This window comes from Hyperoodon ampullatus (genome assembly GCF_949752795.1).
Source record: "Hyperoodon ampullatus genome assembly, chromosome: 15".
In the NCBI taxonomy this organism is placed as follows: domain Eukaryota; kingdom Metazoa; phylum Chordata; class Mammalia; order Artiodactyla; family Ziphiidae; genus Hyperoodon; species Hyperoodon ampullatus.
The window spans coordinates 18,485,942-18,509,266 of record NC_136928.1 but is presented as its reverse complement, the minus strand read 5'-3'; the positions used below and the strand labels follow the sequence as shown (position 1 = coordinate 18,509,266).

Below are 23,325 nucleotides of genomic sequence, written 5' to 3'. Positions count from 1 at the left end.
AAATCTGAAAGACAGCCAGAGGAAAACCAGGCTTTACCTTCAAAGGAATAACAATATAACTGACAGCTGACTTTTAAACAGACAAGATAGAAGCCAGAAGATAATGATATAATATCTTTAAATTGATGGGGAAAAACCTGTGGACCTAGAATTGTAAACCTAGCAAAATATCCTTCAGTAATAAAGGTTGATCAAGATGGTGATATAAGAGGCTACTCTTCTCCACCAAATGTACAGCTATACACAGAGCAATTACCTCTGAAGGAAATGTAGAAACTGTCTGAGAGACTCCTACATATCAGGCAAATGAGGAAATACCCACATTGAAGTGGGTAGGAAATGCCGAGACACACTCTTTCTGTAAACCTCACCCCTGGCACAGCATCATACAGTCTGGTGGGAACTCCAAACTCTTGGCTTCTCGCTAAGGAGCAAACCGTTTGAACCCCAAATTTAGCACCCCAACTTTTAAGACTCCCACCCAAGGGACAGATCCCTCAAACACCTAGCTCTGAAAACCAATTGATCTTGTGTCCATGGAACCCAAATGAATATGGCAAATGAAGAGGTTATTAATGGGCACACAAGCACTCACTGTAGCTAATCACCCAAGGACTCAGCACAGATGGAGCAGGGAAAATCACCCATCTACCAGTCTTTGCCTGAAGGGGTCCATCTGCTGAAGCTTTTTCCTCTAAGATCAGGAATAAGACAAGAATGCCCACTCTTACCCCTTTTATTCAACTGGAAGCCCTAGCCAGAGCAATTAGGTGAGAGAAAGAAATAAAAGACATGTAAATTGGAAAGAAAGAAGTAAAACAGTATCTGTTTGCAGATGGCATGATCCTATATGCAGAAAACCCTAAGGACTCTACCAAAAAAACTATTATAAATAAAAAACAAATGTAGAAAAGTTGCAGGATACAAAATCAACACACAGAATTCTTTTGCATTTCTTTATGCTAACCATGAGCTAGCAGAAAGAGAAATTAAGAAAATAATTCCCCTTAGAATCACAACCAGAAGAATAAAATACCTAGGAATAAATTTAACCAAGGAGTTGAAAGTCTTATACACTGAAAACTATAAGACATTGTTGAAAGAAATTAAAGAAGACACAATAAATGGAAACATATACTTGCTCATGGACTAGAAGAATTAACATTGTTAAAATGTCCATATAACCTAAAGTAATCTACAGATTCAATGGAGTCTCTATTGAAATCCCAAGGACGTTTTTTCAAAGAAATAGAATAAAAAATTCTAAAATTTATAGGGAATCACAGAAAACCCTGAATAGCCAAAGCAATCCTGAGAAAAAAAAATAAATCTGGAGATATCACACTCCCTGATTTCAAACTATATTACAAAGCCATTGTAATCAAAACAGCATGGTATTAGCAGAAAAACAGAAAAATAGAACAGAAATTAGAGCCTAGAAATAAATCCACACATATATGGACAATTAATTTATGACAAGGAAGCAACGAATATAGAGAATATAGAGATATTCTCTATTAGAGATAGTTTCTTCAATAAATGATGTTTGGGAAAACTGGACAGCCACATGCAAAAAGAAGAAACTAGACCACTATCTCACACCATACACAAAAATCAACTGAACATGGATTAAAGACTTGAATGTAAGACCTGAAACCACAGAACTCCTAGAAGAAAACATAGGTGGTATGCTCTTTGATACTGGCCTTAGCAATATTTTTCTATCACTGTCTCCTCAGGCAAAAATCATCATTAGAGATTAAGAGGGACACATCATCCTTTTAATAAGCTCAATTCACCAGGATAATATAACTATTCTAAATTTTTATGCACTTAATAAACATGACCTCAAAATATGTAAAGCAAAACTTGAATTACAAGAAATAAGTAAATTCTTAATTATAGTGGGAAATGTTAACATATCTCTTAGATATGACTGAATGACAGACAAAATATCAGTAAGGATAAAGAGCTTTGAACAATAATATTAGAAAACATGACATATATATATACACATATGTGTGTGTGTGTGTTTATACATTATATATATATATAATACTGTAGCAACAGTAGCAGAGCACACATATTTTTCTAGCACACGGGAAGTATTTACGAAATTGAGCATATGTAGGACCAGAGAATAAGTCTCAAAAATTTCAAAAGATCAAAATGATAGAGTATTTTCTGCAATCACAGTGCAATTGAACTACAAGCCAACTTCAAAAGGATAACTAGATAATCCTACATGTTTGGAAATAAAGAAATATGCTTCTAAATGACTACTGTGTTAAAGAAGGAATCACAATGGAAATTAGAAAATACTTTGAACTAAATGATAATGGAAATCTATACATCAGAACTTACAGAATGCAGCTAAAGTTGTGCTTACGTGAAAAAGTGTGGCACTAAACGCATATATTAGAAAAGAGAGAGGCCAAATATCAGAGCCAAGCACCCAGCTCAATAAATTAGGAAGAAAACAGCAAATCAAAATAAAATAAATTAAAATGAAGGAAATGATGAGGATGAGAGCAGAAATGAACGAAGCAGAAAACAGACAATAGAAGGAACCAAAAAAGACAAAAGGTAGTTCTTTGAAAATACTAATAAAATTGATAAAGTGCTGGTGATATTGGTTTAAAAAGAGAGAGAGAGAGAGGGAGAGAAGCTATAAATATGCAATGTAAGGAATGAAAAGGGGAATAACTACGGATCCTGCAGCTACTAAGAAGATAGTAAGTAAGTAAACATCATGACTTATGCCACTCAACTTGATATTTTTCATGACTTGGATATCGTTGTAGAAGCCATCAACTTACCAAAATTGACAGAAAATAGACTTAAAACTATTAAAAATCAAATCCATAATTAAATTTTTTCCTTCAAAGAAAAGTCTAGGCTCAGATGACTTTACTGGTGAATGCCACTAAATTCTTAAAGAAGAACATTCCAAGATTACACAAACTCTCCCAGAGAATAAAAAGAAAAAGAGGTAAATGTCCCCAATTCATTTTCAAGGGCTTTCTTAGCAAAAGCTAACAAGATCACTTCAAAATAGGAGAATTCTACTCACTTATTCACGACCATTCGTGCAGAAATTCCCCTCCTCCCCCCCCAAAATAGCATATTGAATCTATAGCAAGTAATGCATTACAACTGAGTTGTGTTTATTCCATGAATACAAGGCTGGTTTGAGTTTTGAAAATCAATCAATCTAATTCACTACATTAACCATTAACAGAAAAAAAACAGTCAGGTAATAGAATCATCTCAACAGGCCACAGAAAACATTTTACAAAATTCAACTACAATTCATGATTTCAAAAATTAATAGCTATAAGGTTAACAAACTAGGAATAGATGGTAAATTCCTTAATCTGATAAAGGATCTACCAAAAATCCCTAGTTTCGAAATCAGGAATAAGACAAGGATGCCCACCATTACTGCTTCTACTCAACATTGTAGTTAAAGTTCTAGCTGGTAATTTAAGAAAAGAAATAAAGGTGTAAGGATTGCAGAGGCTGGGAAAGAGCAGCCCTTAATCACATGATGATGTTGTTGAATTATTGTGTACATAGGAAATAAAAATAAAGCTACAGACAGATTATTAGAATGAATAGGTTAGTTTAATCAAACACCTAGAGGGAAAAAAATCTAACAAATGATATACAAGATCTGTATGCAGATGAATATGAAACATTACTGGTATAAGTAAAGGGAAATCTAAGTAATCAGGGGACCATAGCATGTTCAGGTGTCAGAAGGCAATATATTTGATGTATTAGTTCTCCAAACTGATCTATATATTCAAAGCAATTTCTGTTGAAATTGAAACTAAGAGGTTTTCTTTGTGCACGTGTGTGTGTGTGTGTGTGTGTGTGTGTGTGTAATTTGACAAGCTGATTCTAAAGCGATAATGAAAAACAAAGGACTAGGAATAGAAGATTATCTGAAGGAAGAACAAGGTGGGAGTAACTGCCTCTACCAGCCGTGAAGGTTTATTATAAAGCTACAGTTATTCAAAGTGTGCAACTGACCCAAGAAGAGACAAAGAGACCAAAGAAAATGACAGGATTACCAAAGAAAAAGACTTGGACCGGGGCCAGAAGAGACACCTAACCTTGGCCACTTGTGATGGCTTCGCCTGAGTCAGAGGCTCTTCAAACTCACTTCACACCAATCACATCAGTATCTTGCTTGGGGTAAGGGGGCAGGCGGTGCAGGTAGGCGACTGGAACTTTTCCCCCAGTTAACACTAATCTGCAGGTGGGTTTGAAAATCACCTCTCCCACACATGCATGCGCACACAGGCACATAGAGACACACACCTCTTTCTCCCTAAGCTTGGATGAGCAAGGCAGTTTTTATTTAAAACTCATTAGGAGGATGGAGAACGCGATTATATCATATCCCCCAAATTTTGAAATCCATTTAGATTTTCTGTCTTTCCCCCAAATTCTACTCCTTTAAGCTGCGACCCCTTCCCCCTCTAGCCACACTCTTTATGCCTTCCTGTACTCCTGTTATTATTATTATTTTATTTTGGAGAATAATTTCTCCCTTCCCTCAGTTTCCCTAACCTACATCTCTATCATCATCTTGCCTAGCAAGCAAAGGCCTTTGTGAGGACTCACTCTTAGAGATTGAAGATACTTTTAATTTAAGGTTTTCGCCATCGCATATTGCTGTGCGTGGCTTGGATTGTCTTCCTCTGTGTGTATTTTCAGTATTGGCGCAGACTGTGTGAACGCGGGGCTGTGCTCCCCATGCGCTGCTCAAGCAGCCCCTGCGATGCGGGCTGCCTCACACACACCCTGTGAGTGAAGATGTGCCCCATAGCACCAATAGCTCAGCAGCCCCGGCTTCGTGGGCTGTGACCTCGGGAGTCACACAGGGCCCCACATGGAGAAGGGTCTGCGCTTGGGTTAATGCTCTGCTGTCATCGTCTTGAAATTCTTAATCATTTGTGAACGAGGGGCTCCACATTCTCAGTTTGCTCTGGGCCCTGCAGACAATGCGGTCAGCCCTGTGCCGAGGAAAGGGCTTGCTCAATTTTACAGCAATAAAAAAAAAAGAAAAACCTCTGGGCCGAGTGCTCCATGCAATACTTTCTCTGGCTTCTCAGAAACCATTTCCTCTTTTCGACTCTCGGCTATCCCCCTGGGTTTAGCAGCTGGGTGTACACTTGCTGCCTTACCGAATCGCTGATGTTCATTTCCTGCCCACTTCCCATGTTTTCACAGCAGCCGAACGGGGCTCTTCACCACCTGGCCCCAATCTCTTGCCCTGGCCTTGTGCCTTTTTCTCCTCCACCCCTCCTTCTGCTCTGCTCTCACCCTGAACATGACTCACTGACTGCTTCAGCCCTCCTCCCCAAGGCAACACTTTGACCGCACAGAACCTGCTCTGTCATCACAACAGGATGTGCTTCTTGCCTCTGTGCCCCATCGTGTGCTTTTCCTTCTGCCTGGAATGCTTTTCCATCACTGCCACCCATAGTCACTTTGGCTTTCATTCCTTTAGGCGCAGCCCAAATGTTAGCTTCTGCATTAAGAGAGCCTGAGACAGAAGTCATCATCCACTGGCTCTTGCTCCTGTAGCTTTGAAGACACCCCTCTGTCATAGCAGGTGACACGGCGTGGCATACAGACCTCTTCCATCCTCTCCCGCCCACCTTATTCTGGATAAGTCAGCTCTTGGCTTAGAATACAAGTCAGTCATTCTTTCTAGAAAGATCTCCCTGAGTACTTGTTCTTCCCTAGTCATAGCACTAATCGTATTATAACATAATCTCTCCTTATTTCTTAACCTGCTGCTTGGCATGTACTAGATGCTCAGTAATGTTTGTTCAGTTAAAAAAAAAAGTCTGAAATGATATATGTACTCATTGAGAGTATTGCCTTGGGTCCTGAGCCCAAGACCTGGGCTTGGTTAAGTAACCCCATCTTTGACTCGAGGTTGTGTTCTTCAGGGGAGGACGACAGGGTGTGGGGATCTGGGCTGCCACTCACTCAGGCCCAAGAGGATGATTCTCCCTTTCTGTTGTAATAAACCTCATATTGTTGTCTAGAGAGTGACAGAAAGGAGTGCTAAATTCATGAAAATGTAAGTGTCTGTGCCAAGTATATAGAATTATACTAAGCATCACAGGAGAGTTGGAACTTTGGAAAAACACTGGGAGCTAGCTCTTGCAAGAGCTGCTGTCTTGACATCAGGGTGGGCCTGGCCCTGAGGCCTTGGTGCTTTCATCAGGCCTCCTTCCTGGCCTCATTCTCACCCTTCTCCCATGATCTTGGGCCCCATTTTCCACCTCTCATTGTGCGCCGACTTCCTGGAAAACCAGCAGGGAGGTCGCTTTCTTTTGAGGAGGTTTCTGCCTCCGTATCTTGTGCTGGGCATTTTCCTTCTTGTGGCTCCACCTGCTTTTTGAAGCTCCCTGCTTCCAAGAAACCAACCACCAGTTGGAAGAAGATGGGGTTTCTCTCACCCCCGCCCATGCCCTCCTTTTAAGAGACTGGCTCCCCTTCTCTGTAAAGGATTCCCCACCCAACAAGGAATTCTCTCTGCCAATGGTGCCAAGGAAATTACTTGAGCTCATTAAGTCTCAATGTATTGAGGACCAAGAGAAGTTCAGGGGAACTGAGCTGTAATTGAGTGTTTCCTGTAAGCTAGTGATATGCTAGGAAGTTACAGGGAAATCAATTTGGGATTCATAAATATAAAGAAGGATGTTGTTCCAGGCAGAGCTAAGCTCCATTAAAAATGGAATAGGAAGCCTTTTGAGAGAGTGCGCTACCTATCATTAGAAGTGTTCATGAGTGGGCTGAACATACCAGGGCTAATATAGAGGGAATTCCTGCCTGGGGAGGAGGTGGGCGAGAGAGAGCCTCCATGGTTTCTCCCGACTTTCAAGCTTCTACTATTTCATTATAGGGTTCTAACCTTGTAATACAGTTTATACTTCAGAATACTGTTCTTAATTAGTTGTCTTTTTAAACTTCTTCTGAAGTGAATCAGCTTCATACAGTGGTAATTAGCTTATTGGTAGAAACAATGGCAGAGCCTGAAACATGCATATTTTTTTGTATATGTGGCAAGGACAAAAGAAAGCCTGACTCTTATTGTTCCTGCACTATTTTCCAGAAATGAGATCTTCTAGTATCCCTGTGAGGATGTAACAGTAACTTAACCAGATAACATGAAAATAAAGAAACAATTATTAATATGGAATATTAAAAAAATGCTGGAGCCAGATTAATCAGCCTTCAGACAATTGAGCATGGGTTTCTTGTTAATTGCTCTTCTTGCAACTGGAGTGAATCCAGAAGGCAAGATATTTAAGAGAGAAAACATAGGCTTTGCCTATGGGGCACATAGTCTGGGACATCTGGTAGACCTCACCATATGTGGCCATGCGCAGGGCACACTGGAGGGAACATGACTTCATTATGAGTTAGGTGTAATGATCAAAACATGATTATAGTGGCTCAGCCAAATAGGGTCTTGTTTTGCTCCCAGAAGTCCTGAGCTAGGTAGGTGGTTCAAAGACGGTACGATTGTGTGAAGAAACCATCAAAGACATAGCCTCCTTTTAACTTCACATCTGCCAATTTTATTTCGTGGGTTTTGCCCTCAGGGTCCAAGATGGCTGCTCCACCTCAGGCCTTCAGTTGCATTCTGGAAAAACAGAAGAAAGAAGTAGCCTAGAGGAAAAAATGTTGCCTATTCCAGGAAAGTGAAACTTTCCAAGAAATTCCAGCTGACTTAAGCTTATGTCTCATTGGCCTGAGCTGTGTTCCATGCCCAGTTCTTGCTGAAATAGAGACTAGAAAATATAATTATTTCAGCTGGGCTCATCACATCCCCAAACTTAGGTTTTGTTAGTAGAGAAGAGGGCAGATAGATATTGGGTAGGCAACCAGCAGTGACGGACATAACGTGTTTGTCCCAAGCTCCCGATGAGGTACCCTGCTCTCTCTGTGTCTTCTATTTCTAGATGGCAGCACCTCCACCATGAACTTTGAGGTTTGGAGATGCTGTCACCTGATAGACTTTGGGAGGAACTTATACTGCTATCCTTGGCGCATCAATGTTTAACCATCAGGATATAATTTGGAAATTTCTCTGTCTTCAGGAAGTGAGACAGAACTGGTCCACTTGCAACCTCAGTGTCCTCCAGGGGCTCTGTGGGGATCATTAGCTCCACGCGTGAAATCTCTCTGATGCCACAGAGAAAAGAGTCTGACATGCCAGTCACGTCGTGACTTCCTTCCCTCATTTCCCCTCAGACCTACGCTGCATCTCCTCCTACTGGACGCGTTGGTCTTGCTGTCCGTTAACACCTAACTGAATCACTTTGCTGTATACCTGAAACTATCACAACATTGTTCATCAACTATACTCCAATATAAAATAAAAAGTTAAACAAAAAAAAAAACACCCAAGAAAACAGCAAGCGCTCCTGTTTGGAACAGACCAACACCTTGAGATTTGTTTAAGCCAAGGAGGAGGTCATACCTTTAAACAAGAACAGATTTATGGCTCTCCTGACGTCCTCCAGAGATTCCTGTCTGGCAGTGCTCAGGAAAGAACAACTGAAGACTGAACTCCAACATTTTAGAACTGCCGGAGACCAAAACTGACAGAGACAAAAGTATCCAACACAGCCTTGGTGGCTAGATCCAATCTCTGATCTGCTGTTCTTTGGTTTGTGACACGTATCTGTTCTTTAGTTTACTCATCTGTAAAATAAAAACAATGGTAACATACCTCATGTGGTTTTACGAGGCATAAACGAAGCTGATAGTTAGAACAGTACCCAGTACATCATAATGTAGAAATGTTGGCTATCATTATGATTAGTTATCTCCTATTCTCAAAGGTTTAGAGTCCTTGCGTCTTGCATGATGGCCAGTGTACATCTCAAGAAGCACAACAAAGAGCCAGTGGGGATATTATGTTTTAAGTCAGGATGGTTGGTTCTTGTTACTAGCACCAAGGGCTCTTCTCATATCACAAATAATGGGATTATCCCCCAAGTAGGTCAGCATGGCGCGAAATACATGATCTGTGATAGGAATCGCTTTTCTGAATCGCCTATGCCTTTTCTGCCTGCTTTTTCATTTTCAGTACAAGTGCTTTGTTTCTTTCTTTTTTAAAAATGTGGTGAGCTTCACACACTAGTCTTTTGTAGCAGATGTATAAGGAGCAACAAACATCAAAGACATATATGCATAGAATTCTTCTACCAAATCAACTTTTTTTTTTTTTAAAGGAGTCTTTAATTGGACAATACTTTAATTCTCTAAACAATGTTATGGTAGTTGACCACATTTTGAAATTATCTTTGTCTTGTTTGGTAGTTGAATGGCATGAAAAATTTCCCTCTGCTTCCTTACCCTCTCCCAAGGGTCATTTTCCCCACTCTTTTCTCTGCCCTGCCTGGCCTCTGACCTGCCCAGCTCTGCTGTTTCTACAGACTTCTGAATCTAATTAATGTCTTAGTAGCTATATAAGTGAATTATGTAGGCAGGAGGATGTTGGAAACTTTGAGGAAGGTACATTCCTTAGGGAAAACATGGTTTTGTTAAAAAAAAAAAAAAAAGACTCCTCATGGAGGGGGTGGAATGTCAGTAAAACATAAACCATCAGTAACATTGTTATATTCATTAAATATCTGTTACCTGATGAGCAGATACAACCTTAGGAGTATCTCTTTTGACATCTGGGCAATAATCAGTGATTATGGAATCCAGCTGAGGGGACAGATAGTCCAAATATGCCACCACTGCAAATTGGCCTCAGCCATACAACTGGGGTATTGGCAGCCCTCCTTCTCCCCTCCCTTTTCAAGCCAGTTCACAACCATGCTTGGGGAGTATGTCCTTGGATGATCTCACAAATGACCCTGGCGGAACATTCTCAAACTCTCCAGAATGTGGGCAGGCAAGGGGGAGGGGCCAGAGTGCTGAAGTTCTCCGCCAGAGGATACTGCCAGAGAGCCCAAGGCAGAGATGGTCCCTATGCCCCACGTTTCCATGGAAACATAGGAGGAGTGATGACAGCCAGCACAGCCACACCATCTGCTCAGGACCTGGTGAATGATGAAAAAAATAGAAAAAGAAAGGCACCTTAGATCCCGGGCTAGAACCACTCTAAGAGAGCAGTGGAGAGGAAAGGGCTGAAGACTGTTGAACTCCTAGGTGGATTAAAACCCGTGCTGTCCTGGGGCTCGACATATTAGCATGTCATTTGCAAGCAGAAAGCCTAGAGGGCTGATCCTGCAATCCCTAGATACAATTATGAACACCCAAGGAGCCTCAGGAAGGAGAAGCAGACTGCATGCTGCCCGCCGTCTTACTGGAACAGGAGGGAGGGTGTGGTGACAAACAGTGCTGGTGGAGGTGGAGCAGGGGTCCCATCACCTTCCAGCAGGACCACCTGCACAGCTGTCTTTTGGCCAGGCATATCCTTCCAGGGGAATGGTGGGATTGTAAAAGGAAAATTCCCACTTGGTCACAAAAAACCTCTGAGTTGCAGCCAGGTCTTCAGAATAAGGCCTGAATTAATAAAGCCATGTAAGGTCTCTCTTCTCTCAATTCGTATCCACAGGGAGATCTTAGCTGGATGCCACAGATTTGCTTCTGGGTCTATTTAGGAGGTTTCCAATTCCAGGCTGGCAGAATGTGAGTGGGGCCCTAGCTAAGTGCACTTGTATATCTGCCTCACACTGAGTAGGATTCATTTCTTAGTCCCTTTCCTTCATAGATGTAGCCTAAACAAACAAACCTGACCTAGGAAGCCCAGCAGCCCCTCTGGTTTAGTTGACTCCCCCAGAGGCTCTCCAGAGCTGGGCACTTTCGTTCAGCTTTCTGTAGTATTGTCTCATTTATCCCCAGAGGGAGAGAAGTCCCTCCAGCCTGAAGGCCTTTACTGTGCACAGAGCTACATCAGCTTCACAGGAAACACCAGTTTTTATTTTTATTTTTAACTCAGGTTGTCTCTTACTCCTTTAGCAAAAAAACCAAAAATCCTCCCTTTTAGTTCTGGCCTTTGAATCCCAGGGAGTCCAAGCCCTTTTTTTTTTTTTTTTTTTTTTTGTGGTGCTTTTTATTAAGGATTTAAAATTTTGACATCTAGATTAACTTCTTGTTTTGGTATGTGTAGGGGCTGGAGGATAATGGGAACATCTTAATAAACCAGATAAATAATAATAATAAAAAGATCACCCTATAAAGGCTCTCATTAATTGTCCTACATTTAACCTGTAAATGGTATTAATTTAAATTTCTTCCCATGACAACTTAGCAAAAATGGTATCTACAGTATTATTTGGATTTCTTCAAAAGGCCTTATTCTCCAACTGGAGACCATACACAAAAACTGAAAATAAAAGTATTCATGTAACTTCCCCTACGTTAGAGGCCCCAAACTGAAAATATGAGCTATTCCTGAAGAAAAAAAATGTTTATTACCCACAGTGAAATTGCTTTAGGCTCGAGTATACTCATGCATTAACAAGAGGCACCGTGTTTACATTCAAATAGAAATCTACCCATCCCTACGTGGCTTTGGGGGTGAGGCCTCTTATGAGCCAACCACTCTGCTAGCTCTGTAGCCCCAGGGCTTCCTCCCTTTCCTTTTCCAGGATGATCTATTTATCCTCAGCCTCCACGGTGAGGGCATATCTGTATCCTGAGCTTAGGCCCAGGATGGGAGTCCCAGTAAACATGGTTGTGTTTGTTCTTCAGCCTTCCTGCGTTGTATAAACAGATGTGGTGGAAAGGGAAGGAAAGCCAGATCTCTGTGAGGGGTGGGAGGTCTCCTTTCTGGAGAGGCTTCCCGGCCGGCAGCCCTGAGCACAGGGACAGGATGCATGTCTTGTTGGGGGAGTGGAACTTGCAGTTCTTCCAGAGAGGGGCTGTTCCTCTAGCTCTCCTTCACCCTCCGCCCCCCATCCTTTGCTCCTGGGAACACTGTCTGGATGCCTCAGCTGTCTCACTTTTGCCGGAGCAAAAAATGTGCAACCAGGCTTATGCTAAGGAGACGTTAAGAAGACAGATTTCCTCCCCACCCCCCTAGTCTCTCCAAAGACACCTTAGACTGGGATTTGGGAAGACAGTCTTTCACACCTGTGCTTTCTCCTGCATCAACATTCCCTTTGTTCTTCTGTAGCCTTGTTACTACCTTCAACTAATGAGGGAAGTTTTTAGGGGCTGGGAGTTGCCAGCTTGTAAAATAACAACTCCTTTCCCTTAAACGGTGTTGAGGCAAGTGAGGCAAATTCCCTTCCGTCAAACTCTCCCTTAATTTACTGTTTTATCTTTTGCACATTAGTTATGGATGCTAATAAAGGAAGGACTGCTTCAGAGCTGGGGGGAGAAAGGGGGGACTGTTTTGTAAGCCAACCCCAAATAGGAAAGAATTCTTGTTGGTCTTTTCTTCTCCTACATGTGCTCCAGACTTAGTTTGTTAATCCTCATTCAGAGGTCAGGGAGGTGAGGAGTGTAACTCGTAGGCTTGCCCCATATGGAGGGATCCTGTGACTTCTACCCAAGGGTCTAGATTTCTGGCAGCCCCAGGCAGTGGTTCTTCCTGCCTAGAATGAACAAAGGGGAGAGCACCAGAAAGGCCTCCCTATGGCAGGGACTTGGGGTTGGGTGCAAGGGATGGGATATTACCCTGCCCTGTACTGCTCTCTCCAGGAAGTCCTTGGTATCCTGAGCCTCGCTCCCAGAGCTGTGGCCAAGAGGACAAGAGAGTCAGGGGACAAAAGAGGGGTTCTGGGGTTTGGCTCAGCACTTACACAAGCAAGGGAGGGCGAAATGATCTTTAAACTCAAGGAAGTAGTCATAATAAGAACTTAATTTTTAGGAGCCACAGTGACACTCTTTCGTCCTTCTAGCAGACAATACGCCGCTCTCTAGACTTCCAGATAGGGCTGGAAGTTTGCATTCTACCCCCAGAGGCCTGTCACCCTTCCCTGAAAGAAACAGGAGGTGGGTTTCCAGGGTCCGGCCAGCTGAAGGACAGGAGGGGGGGAACCCCCACTGCAGGCCAAACTGGAGGTCCCGTCAGAAGAGGTTTCGTCCCTGATCCCCTTGATTTCACTTAACTCACTGGCTCCAGATATTTTAAACGGTTTGTTTACGGCGCTGCTGCAGGCTGCACCGCCAACTCTCCCCGCGACGCGGGCGGCAGGGGCATCTCCCAGCACCCACCCAGGTCAGCAGCCGCCTCACCGCCCGGCCTGCGGGGGCACCCGGCCGCTCAGGAGAAGCCCGGGGCCCCCAAGAAGTGCGTGCACCCGGGAGAGGCCGGGCGGGGCCGGGGCAGAAGATGCGGCAGGCCGGGCGGGCTCCGCATCCCGGCCCTCTGGGCCGCCGCCCGACCCTCGCCCCCGCTCGCCGGACCGCGCTGGGCGCCCCCGGGAGGCCAGGGTCGGCGGAGGGGGGACACGGGGGTCGCGGCGGGCGGGGCGGCGAGGCCTGCGAGCGGCCGGGACCCGGGGAGCGGCGCGGGGAGTGCAGGGGCGCGCGGGGCGGGCGCGGCGCGGGGCTCACGGCGCGCGCGCGTCGCGGCCTCGCCCGCGCACACGCGCCTCCCCGAGGAGAAAGGCGGGCGGGCGCGGAGCGGCGCGGCGGCGGCGGCGGCGGCGGCGGCTGCAGCGGGCCGGCCCGCCGCGAGGGCGGGAGGAGGGGCGGGCGCGGGGGCTAGGGGGGGCGAGGCGGCGGCGGCGGCGATCTCGCCGCTCTCTGCTGAGTGTGCCTGCGCGAGCCGGCGAGCGGGTGAGTGCGCCGGCCGCCACCAGCAGCCCGGCCGGCCCAGAGGCGGGGAGGAGGGCGCCGGGAGCCCCAAGCCGGGAGCGGGCAGCGGGCGGGCGGGCGGCGGCCGCTCCGGAGCGGCCGGGATGCACCTTGAGCGGCGCCTTTCGTTGCAGCGCGCGGGCGGCCCGAGCCTCGGCGGCGGCGGCGACGACGGCGGCGGCGCTGACACCTCCCACCATGGACAGCTTCGACTTAGCCCTGCTCCAGGAATGGGACCTCGAGTCGCTGTGGTGAGTCCCCGTGCCGGCCGGCCGGGCGGGCGCGAGCGAGCGAGCGGCGGGGGGCGACCGCGGCGGCCCGCGCGCCCTCACCTGGGCGGGGGGCTCGGGCGACCGGCCGCCGTGGGGGCGGGGTGGGTCGGGGGCGGCCGCCGCGCCGGCTCCTTCCCGCCTCCCCCGAGGGGTGGCCCGGCCGCCCGCCCGTCTTCTCGCCCCCCTTTCTCGTCCCCTCCCCCCGGTGCTGCCCTCCCCAGCCCGGGGGCCGGTGATCTGGGGAGCCGGGGGCAGAGCGCAGCCGTGAGGAGAAAAGGAACCGACCTCTAGAACGTGTCACTATTGCCGGGGGATCCACCCCTCGGCCCCCCGGCCCCTCTCACCTCCCTTCCCTCCATTCGCGCCCCCCCTCTTCTCCGAGGGCCCCCGGTTCACACCAGCGACCCTCTGGAGTTGTGGCCGCTGCGAAGTGCCCTTAGAGGATGCTCCAGCCTCCTGCCTGTCTGCGCCGGGTCTTGGCGGCCGCATCCTTTCTGTCTCTCCCGCCCGAGATGGAAAGTGAACCCGAGGGCAGGGGGCGAGTGCTTCTCCGTGCCGGAATTCTGAGGCCCTGGCCCTGGGAGACTCATTTCCTCGAGGTTCGCAATCCCTTTGAGCCCCTTCTTCACACCCCGCCTGGCCACAGTTACACTCCTCCTGTCCCCGCTCCAGCCCACCGGCGCCCCGTGTATCCCTTTATTCCGCGCTCAAAGCTCGCAGCCTGGGGAGCGGGAGACTGTGGAAGAGCCCTCGGGGTTCTGTGGCTCGGGGTTCTCATATTGAGGAGCTACTGTAGGTAAAGCGCCGCTGGAAGCAGTTTAATTCTAGTTGCGGGTGTGTTAAAAATCCCATTGGCTGTTTCCACATCCCTCTTACCCACCCCCCGCACCCCCCGCCCCAATCTCCTAAATGTTTCCAACCAGCCGTATTCAGGTGGTAAAATTACCGCCTGCGTATTCCTGGAGGAACTTGTGTTATGTTTCATATTTACGGGAATGAACATCTGTGGAACAAGCATATTAACTGCATTCTGTTCTTCCCCTGCTAATCGCTTATTGTAGAGCTGAGGTTTGGTCCCCCCCGCTTTTTCTTTAATTCAGTAAAGAGTTTACATGTGTCTAAAACTGCAAGTGGTGTGCACATGAATATGCAGTGTGCAGTTTTAAAGCTAAACTGCCTTTTGATTTACAGATCGTATATAATATGTGGAAATGTGTATATTTTCCATGCTGCAGGCTTCCAGTGACTGATCTGTCTAAAGCCAGGTGTAACTAACTAAACTGGACACAAAGCTAGTGCATTATCGAGCAGTTTCTTATAAAAGATCCCAGGATGAGTAAGTACAGCTTGCTCTGCATAATGCTGGTGCCTATAAAATACACAAGGATGGGCCCTAATGTAATAAAACTTTTATATATTACACTGGAAACTTCAAAGAGCCAGTGTAGAAAGAATATGAAACATGTTATTACACTATAAAAGTCGCTAATTACTGTGTTGTTGCTGCTGGGGTTATTTCAGCCTTTCATTTACAGATACCTATTACTTTACAGGTTTACACTTAGAAATGTTGGTTTCTGGCACAAATTCAGTAGGTTTGCAGGTAGAAACTGTGCTTTAAAATTGACTTTTGCTTTTAAAAGTCACATTTGCAGTCAAAAGGAAGAACTTTCTGTTTCGGCGGGTTTTTAGGCTGCTTGTCTGCTTGCTGACTCAAAACTGAAGCCCTCATGACTTTTACGAGTGATATTTTGAAATTATCAGCCATAATCTGTGGCTTTTCCAGCACAGGCCTGAGCTCTCTTTCCCCCTGCATCTTTAGTTCCCAGCTGGGTTACCTGTAGCACAGTTACATAATAAATGCCTGTTGAATTGACTTGAAATTTACATTAGCTACAGTACTTTTATTATTTAAACGAAATTTTAAAAAAGGATTTTTAAAAAGCTACTGTACGAGCAGTCAGATTTTAATCCATCAATTTGTCTTTGGCTTATGAAACTGTGCAGGATTTCTTGCTTACAATATAGTAGGACAGTTTGGCTTGACTGAGGGAGTGTTTCTAGTTTGCAGATGTAGAATTTACATCTTCTAAGAGCTTATATATGTCTCATCAGTTAAAGATAAACCAAACTCTTTGAGTATGCATTTCTAACCCGGACATTTTCTCAGTCATGGATGAATTTTTTGGATGGTATTTTCTAACTCAATTTTATGGTTGACTTTATAAGTTTTTAAGATTATGGCTTGGTTTTAAGCTTATAGGTGACCCCAAATAACTAACGTTTGAGTGCTTTCTGTGGGTCAAACATTTTCATATCCATTGTTTTCTTATTTGAATCTCATAACAATCCCAGAAGTGGTAAGTGGTAGTAGTCCCATTTTACAGACAAGGAAATGGAGGCTTTGAACTGTAAAATGACTTTACTGAGACCATAAAACAAATGACAGTGGAATTTTTAAACTAACATTTACCAAATACTTAGCCAGACTCTGTTCTAAGTACAATGCATGTACTTTAGAATGTTTTAACTCTGTTCTAGTACATTACATGTCTTAGTTCATTTAATCTTCACAGCAACCTTAGGAAACAAGCAATAACTATTGTTATTCCCATTTTACAGATTGGGAAATTGAGGGTGGGGAAGATCAGGTGACCTGCCCAAGGTCACACATCTAGAAGTGGAGAAGCCATATTCGAACCTAGCATTAACTTCAAAACTCAGTTTTCTGACTTCAAATCCAGCGTATTTTCTATAGTATTGCAGATGTATTCCCAGTTTATGAGAGCAGCTCTGAAATTAATTACAAAACAAAACCTTGATGGACTGGAAATTAAGGGTCTGCTAAAATATAAAAGAAAGAGAAGGTCAGAGCCCTTAATTATATTAATTTAAAATTTTAATTAATTTAAAATTAAAGATTTGGTAACAATACTATGATTTAGGAAATTACGTCTGCTGCTCTACTTGAATTAACTTCTAAAATGTATATAAATTTAAAATAGAGACTACTAAAAACTTCTTTCTCTAATCCCTTTCAGAAGAACACTTTTCTTTGCGGGGGTGGAAGGTACAGCTGAATGGCAAAGGAAAATGGTATTTTTTTTTTTTTTTTTTTTTTTTTTTTTTTTTTTTTTGTGGTATGTGGGCCTCTCACTGTTGCGGCCTCTCCCGCTGCGGAGCACAGGCTCCGGACGCGCAGGCCCAGCGGCCATAGCCCACGGGCCCAGCCGCTCCGCGGCACGTGGGATCCTCCCAGACCGGGGCACGAACCCGCGTCCCCTGCATCAGCAGGCGGACTCCCAACCTCTGCGCCACCAGGGAAGCCCGGAAAATGGTATTTTAACAAACAATTTTTTCTCATTGGTGGGCATCATTTTCTAAAAAAACAAATTGCAGTTTGTTAGTTGTTACTGTGGCTTTGAATCTGAGCTAGCTTAGTCTAGTGGTCACTGGAAGTGTCCCCAAATGACTGTATGGACAATATGAAGAGAAAAGCTCAGTACTATTGAGTTTAATCTCTGCTTCCTGGCACACCCTTACCCCTCCTTCCTTGCCCTCCAGAAACTCCCATACTTATTTTTCAAGGTGGAGGGGGAGATTTTGAGCCTGAATTATCCAGATGACTGTTTCAACTTTTCTTTTCAGCCACGCCTTAAAATTGAGAAGGGTCGCCCTAATTCCCACCTCTAATTCCACTTCCCATTTCTGGTTTGAAGTACAAATGAAGAATTTGGAGCAAGGTGGAGGCATTCATTCTATACCCGGCTCCCTAGTTTCGTTCAGTAGAGGCGAATCCCTGAAGAGCTGGGGATTCAGTAAGTTTACAGGGGCGGGTGACCAGAGGAGCAGAACCCCTTTTCAAACTCCTTGGCTGCTCTTCCTGTTCTCCACCAGCTTTTGATCAGCTGCTGGGCATGTGCGCCCTTCCTCAGGGCCTTTAAGATAATGACCATCCCTTTGAACAGGGTAACAGTTGCTTTCAGTTATTCACTTAACAGATTTTATTGATCATCTCTTTGATACAAGACCTCATGTTGGTTGCCACAGCGGATACAGAGAAGAGTAAACCATGGGTTGTGTGTGTTATTGTCTAGTGAGGATAAGACAAGTACACAAGTATAAAAACGTTTCGGCACTGGTGATTCAGAAGTGAAAAAGACCATATTTGGGACTGGGGTGGGTGGTGGAGGAGGGAAAGAGGAAAAATCGAGTTTAAAAAAAAAAAAAAAAGGCTTCCGTGGAAAAGGTGGCCTTTGAACTAAGCCTTGGAAGATGAATGGGATTTTTACAGACGGTGGGGGTGGGGTATTGAGAGGACATAGCGGCATCTTGGGCAAAGAAAGAACTGGAACAAAGGCTTTCATGGTGTCTCTGAAAGATCCTTTTATGAATCATGGTGGAATTACCTATACCAAATATTTTAAAGATGCAGAACTTTGTAATCATGAGGTGGTTTCAGTGAATGAGAAAAGCTTTCCACAGTGAACTTGGTCAAAATTGTATTTAATCTCCCTTAAATATAGACACATGTTAGTTACTGGGGAGAAAGTCTGTTGAAATAAAATAGTAAATATTCAGATCCCTCTCTGCTACTCCCCCGCCCCATTGCCCCATAGCGTCACATAGCCCAGAATCCATTTACTTTTATTCCAGGAGGTATTATACTTTATATTCTTTCCAAGTGGAACCTTTGAAGTTGTAATAAGTGGATTGTATCATACTCACCAATTTGTTCAATTCAGTAAGCATTCATAGAGCATTAGGCATCCCTCTAGGTTAGGTACCAGAGAGCAGTAGCTTTCAAACGTTTTATACCATGACTCACAGTAACAAGTGTGTTTAACATTGCAACCCACCAACCACATCATTTGTATGCACACATACTCATAACTGAAACAAGTGTCACGAAATAACACTTATCCATATTATGGGAGGTGTACTTTGATATTTTCTATTCTATTTTTTAAAAAATTCCCCATCCATGGATTGAAACGTGTAGTTTAGGGGAAAAAAGAAACTGTAGCGATGCATAGGAAACAGAGCGTTTGCGAGGAACTTGTAGGAGAATAAGCCGTCCACATCCATACCTGCTGTACGAAGCTGACGCTGCCCATTTGAGGGGGAGGAGGGCGCATCCTGTTGGGAAGGGAAGAGACCTTTAGGGCTGAGAGGCCTGTGAAACGCCTCTTGGAGAAGTGGAAAATAAAAGAAAATAAAGAGAAAATAAAAAGGAGGAAAGTCCATGTGGCGCGAAGGCCGTGACTAGAAATAAAGAGGAAATAAAGCGTGGAGCTCGTTGGGTGAAGATGAAGTTATTAACTAACTCAGGGGGAAGATGTACTGCCCTCCTGTGGGGGGAAGGGGAGCCAGGTGGAGGCGCTAACAACTTCGTCTCCAGTAGTGCCTGCAGACCCACTTGGTTCTCTGCAAGTCAATCGCCTTCTTCCAGGCCTCCTTAGGCTCCCCGGGGTAGAGTCAGCTGCCCGGATCCCTGATCTTGACCCTTATTAGCCCTCCCCTCCAGCCCCAACAAAGCAAACGTTTTAAGGCCTACCCCTATCCCTTTCGTCAGCCCGTAGGGATGAAAGTAGTTTGCCAGAACAAGGAGCACAGGAGAGACGCACCTGGGACCCATCACCTTCACCGGGCGTGGCCTGAGCGCTGGGCGTCCTGGAGCCCATAGGTCTAGCCCCGTTGGCCCCGCTCGTTCTCATTGGCCCGAAGTGGTGGACTGGTTGGCTGCGGTGGCCGTCATTGGCCGAGAGCCCCAGAACACGCCCACAGCGTGGCAAAGGGCTTCCCCAGGTGCAGGGATGAGAATGCTTCCAGCAGAGTGGCTTCCAGGGCCAGGGCCGGAGGGCTGCCTCCGTGAGGGGGCTGATGGCCATCGTGGAGGAGGTAAGGAGGTGTGGATGGGGAGCCGTGAAGTGCTGGGGGCCGGGAGCTGAGGCATTCCTCCACTTGTGGTACCGTGGGTGGTGTGTTTTGGAAAAAGCTGGCGGGGGATTTGTTAATTCAGGGCGTCGAGGTTGAGGGCTCAAGCTCTCAAGCTCGGTGTCAGGATAACAGGGAGGATGCGCGCTGGATGTGCAGATGAGTTTTAACCAAGTGCCTTTTGATGACGATGAACATGAGTATTGTGTGTGGGGAAATAATTCTTTCCTGTGTTCCAGAGTCTCTTTTGTGAAAATGTAGGAGGCTTATAAAATGCTGAAAATCTATTTCGGGAGAATGTCCCTGTGAACCAGAATGGGTCTAATCTATGCCACTTTAAATTTAGCAACTTGAACAAGGCCCTTTGGCATAATATTGGTTAAAGTAACAGTCAAATTAAGAAAAAAACCTCTGAAAATGAAATGCAAGATTTTTTTTTCCTGTGTAAATGGAATTTTCAACCTGGAATAAGTTTGCCTGTTTAAATTTTCTTTATTTTGGGAATAAAGCCTTGGTGGCAAAATCAAGGACATAAAAGACGATTTTAAATATCATTTAATGGTAACAATGTTTCCTTGTTTTGTTTCAAAGTGAAATCCATAAAACTTATTTTCAGTGTTGCCTGTTCTCTTTTGTTTGGGAATTTAATTGAGGTTTCTGAATTCAGTTGGCTCCAGCCTCCCTTTCTGTTTGGCCCTGGGCAGCTCACCATCTTTCTCATTTCCTATTCTCAGTCTTGGCTTAATCACTTATAAAACAACAGCACTTATACTGGCCTACCTCATAAGGTTGTGATGTTAAGTAATAAAAGTGTCAATTGCTTTGTGAATGCCAAATGCAGTTCTATTATACCCTTTGCTTCCTTCAAAACGTCTCTTTATCATAAACAAGGAAGGATACAGAAAGGTCACGTTGGGTCAGGTCATCCATCTGGTGCAGAGTTCTGTTCCTGGTAATGGGACCCAGGGACATTTTTGAGTAGAGGCTGGTAGTTTTTCTTAGTTGTACGTCATAGTTGAGCAGACAAATATGTCCTTACTTATGGTTGTACTAGTAACAAATGTAGATATATTAACCATTACATAATCTTTGATGTTTCACCAAGAATGTATTGAATTACCACCCATTACATCAAATGACTTCATTTGGCTCTGTGGGTCTCATTAAATTATGTCAGGCTAATCATAATTTAGCTTCAACAGAAACAAAATAACACAGTTATACCAGGTTGAGAGGATACCACACTACCCAAGAAACTTAATGGGTTTAGTCTATGGAAACTAACACCTGGGGATGTGATAGAGGCCCCCGAGTGTTTCCAGGTTTTTCGATGGGTTGTCCAAGGATATAAGTAAATCAGTGGGTGTGAGGTTATCTAACAGTGGTGTGACAAGGCTGTCTCAGAGGGTAACAATGACCTGTAGACCCCCTGCCGGGGACTTTGTAGAAAGAGGTTTCCAGAGTAAGTGGACCAGCAGCAAGAAGTTATCTCTGAGTCCTTCCAGCTTCAGGATTCTATGATCATCCCCATCACAGGGGAGCAGGAATCAAAGAGAACCGAAGTCATTAATTGTATTCACTTGTGTATTTTCCCCTCTGCAATTTCTCCACTCATGTGGAGAAAGGCGTGGGAGGGTACTTAGGCTTCTTCACGTAATTTCTTCTCAGGAGGCTCCTTGTTAGCCGAGGTAAAGAACAGTGACTGTAATTTGGAGACCATGCTATCATAGCAACTCAGTTTAGAGTTACATGCTTAACTTGAGCTGAAATAATTTTATTTTTCCTTTTTTTATGACAGGAAATTAGTTTCCAAAAATCCTCTGGATTGCTGCAATACGAGTCTGTTAGTCTTAGTTAAATTGTTCTTGTCATACCTGCATTTTTTACCTGAATTATGAGGTGACAGACCAAATTTTCCGTCAATGTTCATCGAAACGTTAATTACCTGGCAGTTTAGATAGAAAAAGGCTTTACTCTAGTGGATCATCACCAATTCCGGGAAATAATCTGTCTGTTTTGTTTTCAAATGTCAAAATATATTTGTTTTTCTTTAAAATGTATCATGAGAAGAAGAAAAGACTTAGGGCTTAGAAAACAGTTTTGAAAACAAAGGTCCATATGCTTACCTAGCACTCAGGCCAGCGTTTCTCAAACTTTAAGGTGCATCCAGGTGACTTAGGGATCTTGATAAAATATAGGTTCTGATTTAATAGGTGCAGGATAGGGCTATGATTCTGCATTTTTAACCAGCTCCCAGGTATAACTGCTGGTCCATAGACCAAACCTTGAGTAGCAAGAATTAAAAGGATAGAAATTCCTTTGAAAAGAAGCTCTTTAAAAATTCCTCATCTTCTTCTTTTTATTTTGAGGAGGCTTTGTATAATAACATGACAGTTCCACAGTGCCAGGAGGTTACATTTAGATGCAGCATTTATTTTATTTTCGTGAGTCTTTAATACAATTTTGATGAGTGAGGGGATGGTTAATTGTATCCTAGTGGGGATATAGTGGGAAATAAACATAAAAACCTAAGTAAACAAAGTTTGTAATAAATAGGCTAATCACTTTTTATAGCTTTACAGTTCTTGTCAGCCCTTCAGAGACGGAGTCCTCCTTCTTCAGGAGCCAATGCCGAGAGTAACTGGATTCAGAGTCTTAGAAACACTCTGGATTTGTCGGGAATCTCACAAGCGCTCTTGTAGGTGCCCAGGACTCAGACCAAATGTCCCTGTTCTCTTTGGCAGGGAACTGGGGGTAGGGTGGGGCAGGGAGGTGGCAGTGGTGGCAGAGGGGGGTAACTATTTTGCAGAATTACTGCACTACCTTGTGGCCATAGCTGCAAATTGCAACTTTCCCAGTGTCCTAAAAGAAATTGCAGCTCAGCTCCTGGTGGAACCCCATGGTGGGCTTAGAGCCTCCGATGGGGACCTTCTCTCCCAGCACTGCCGGCCACCTCTCCCTCTTCCCCACCACGGAGTGCCCCGAGTCCCTCAGGTGGTCAGACTTAGCTGCAGTTTCCATGTTTAATTTCCATTTCTACTTCATTAGAAGAATAAGTGCAGATGGGACTGATTATGTGAGTAAATACAGCGCGGTTGACTTTGTGCTGTGAGATTAGCGGGAAGTTTATTTACGTTATCTTCTTAATGAGGGTTTGTGTGTGTGTGTGTGTGCGTGTTCATGCGCACACACACACATTTCCATTCTCTGAGATAGGCATGGAAGACTGTGGCTGATACGAGCAAGATAGGTTGGGCTTACACAATTGTGACCATTTCAGATTGGGAAAACAGCTGACTTTTTTTTTTTT

At 44.6% G+C, this 23,325-nt stretch overlaps 1 protein-coding gene across 2 annotated transcripts in view; it reads left to right on the top strand.

Moving 5' to 3' along the window:
- Nucleotides 1-14,004: 14,004 nt before the first annotated feature.
- AFF3 (ALF transcription elongation factor 3) overlaps nt 14,005-23,325 on the top strand; it is a gene marked incomplete at its 5' end in the record, with an annotated part of 565,770 nt that continues 556,449 nt past the window's right edge. For both annotated transcript variants that reach the window (XM_079720377.1, XM_079720376.1), the window contains one exon: nt 14,005-14,057. In XM_079720377.1, the coding sequence (XP_079576503.1) occupies nt 14,005-14,057 (53 nt within the window). The remainder of the gene's footprint in view (nt 14,058-23,325) is intronic.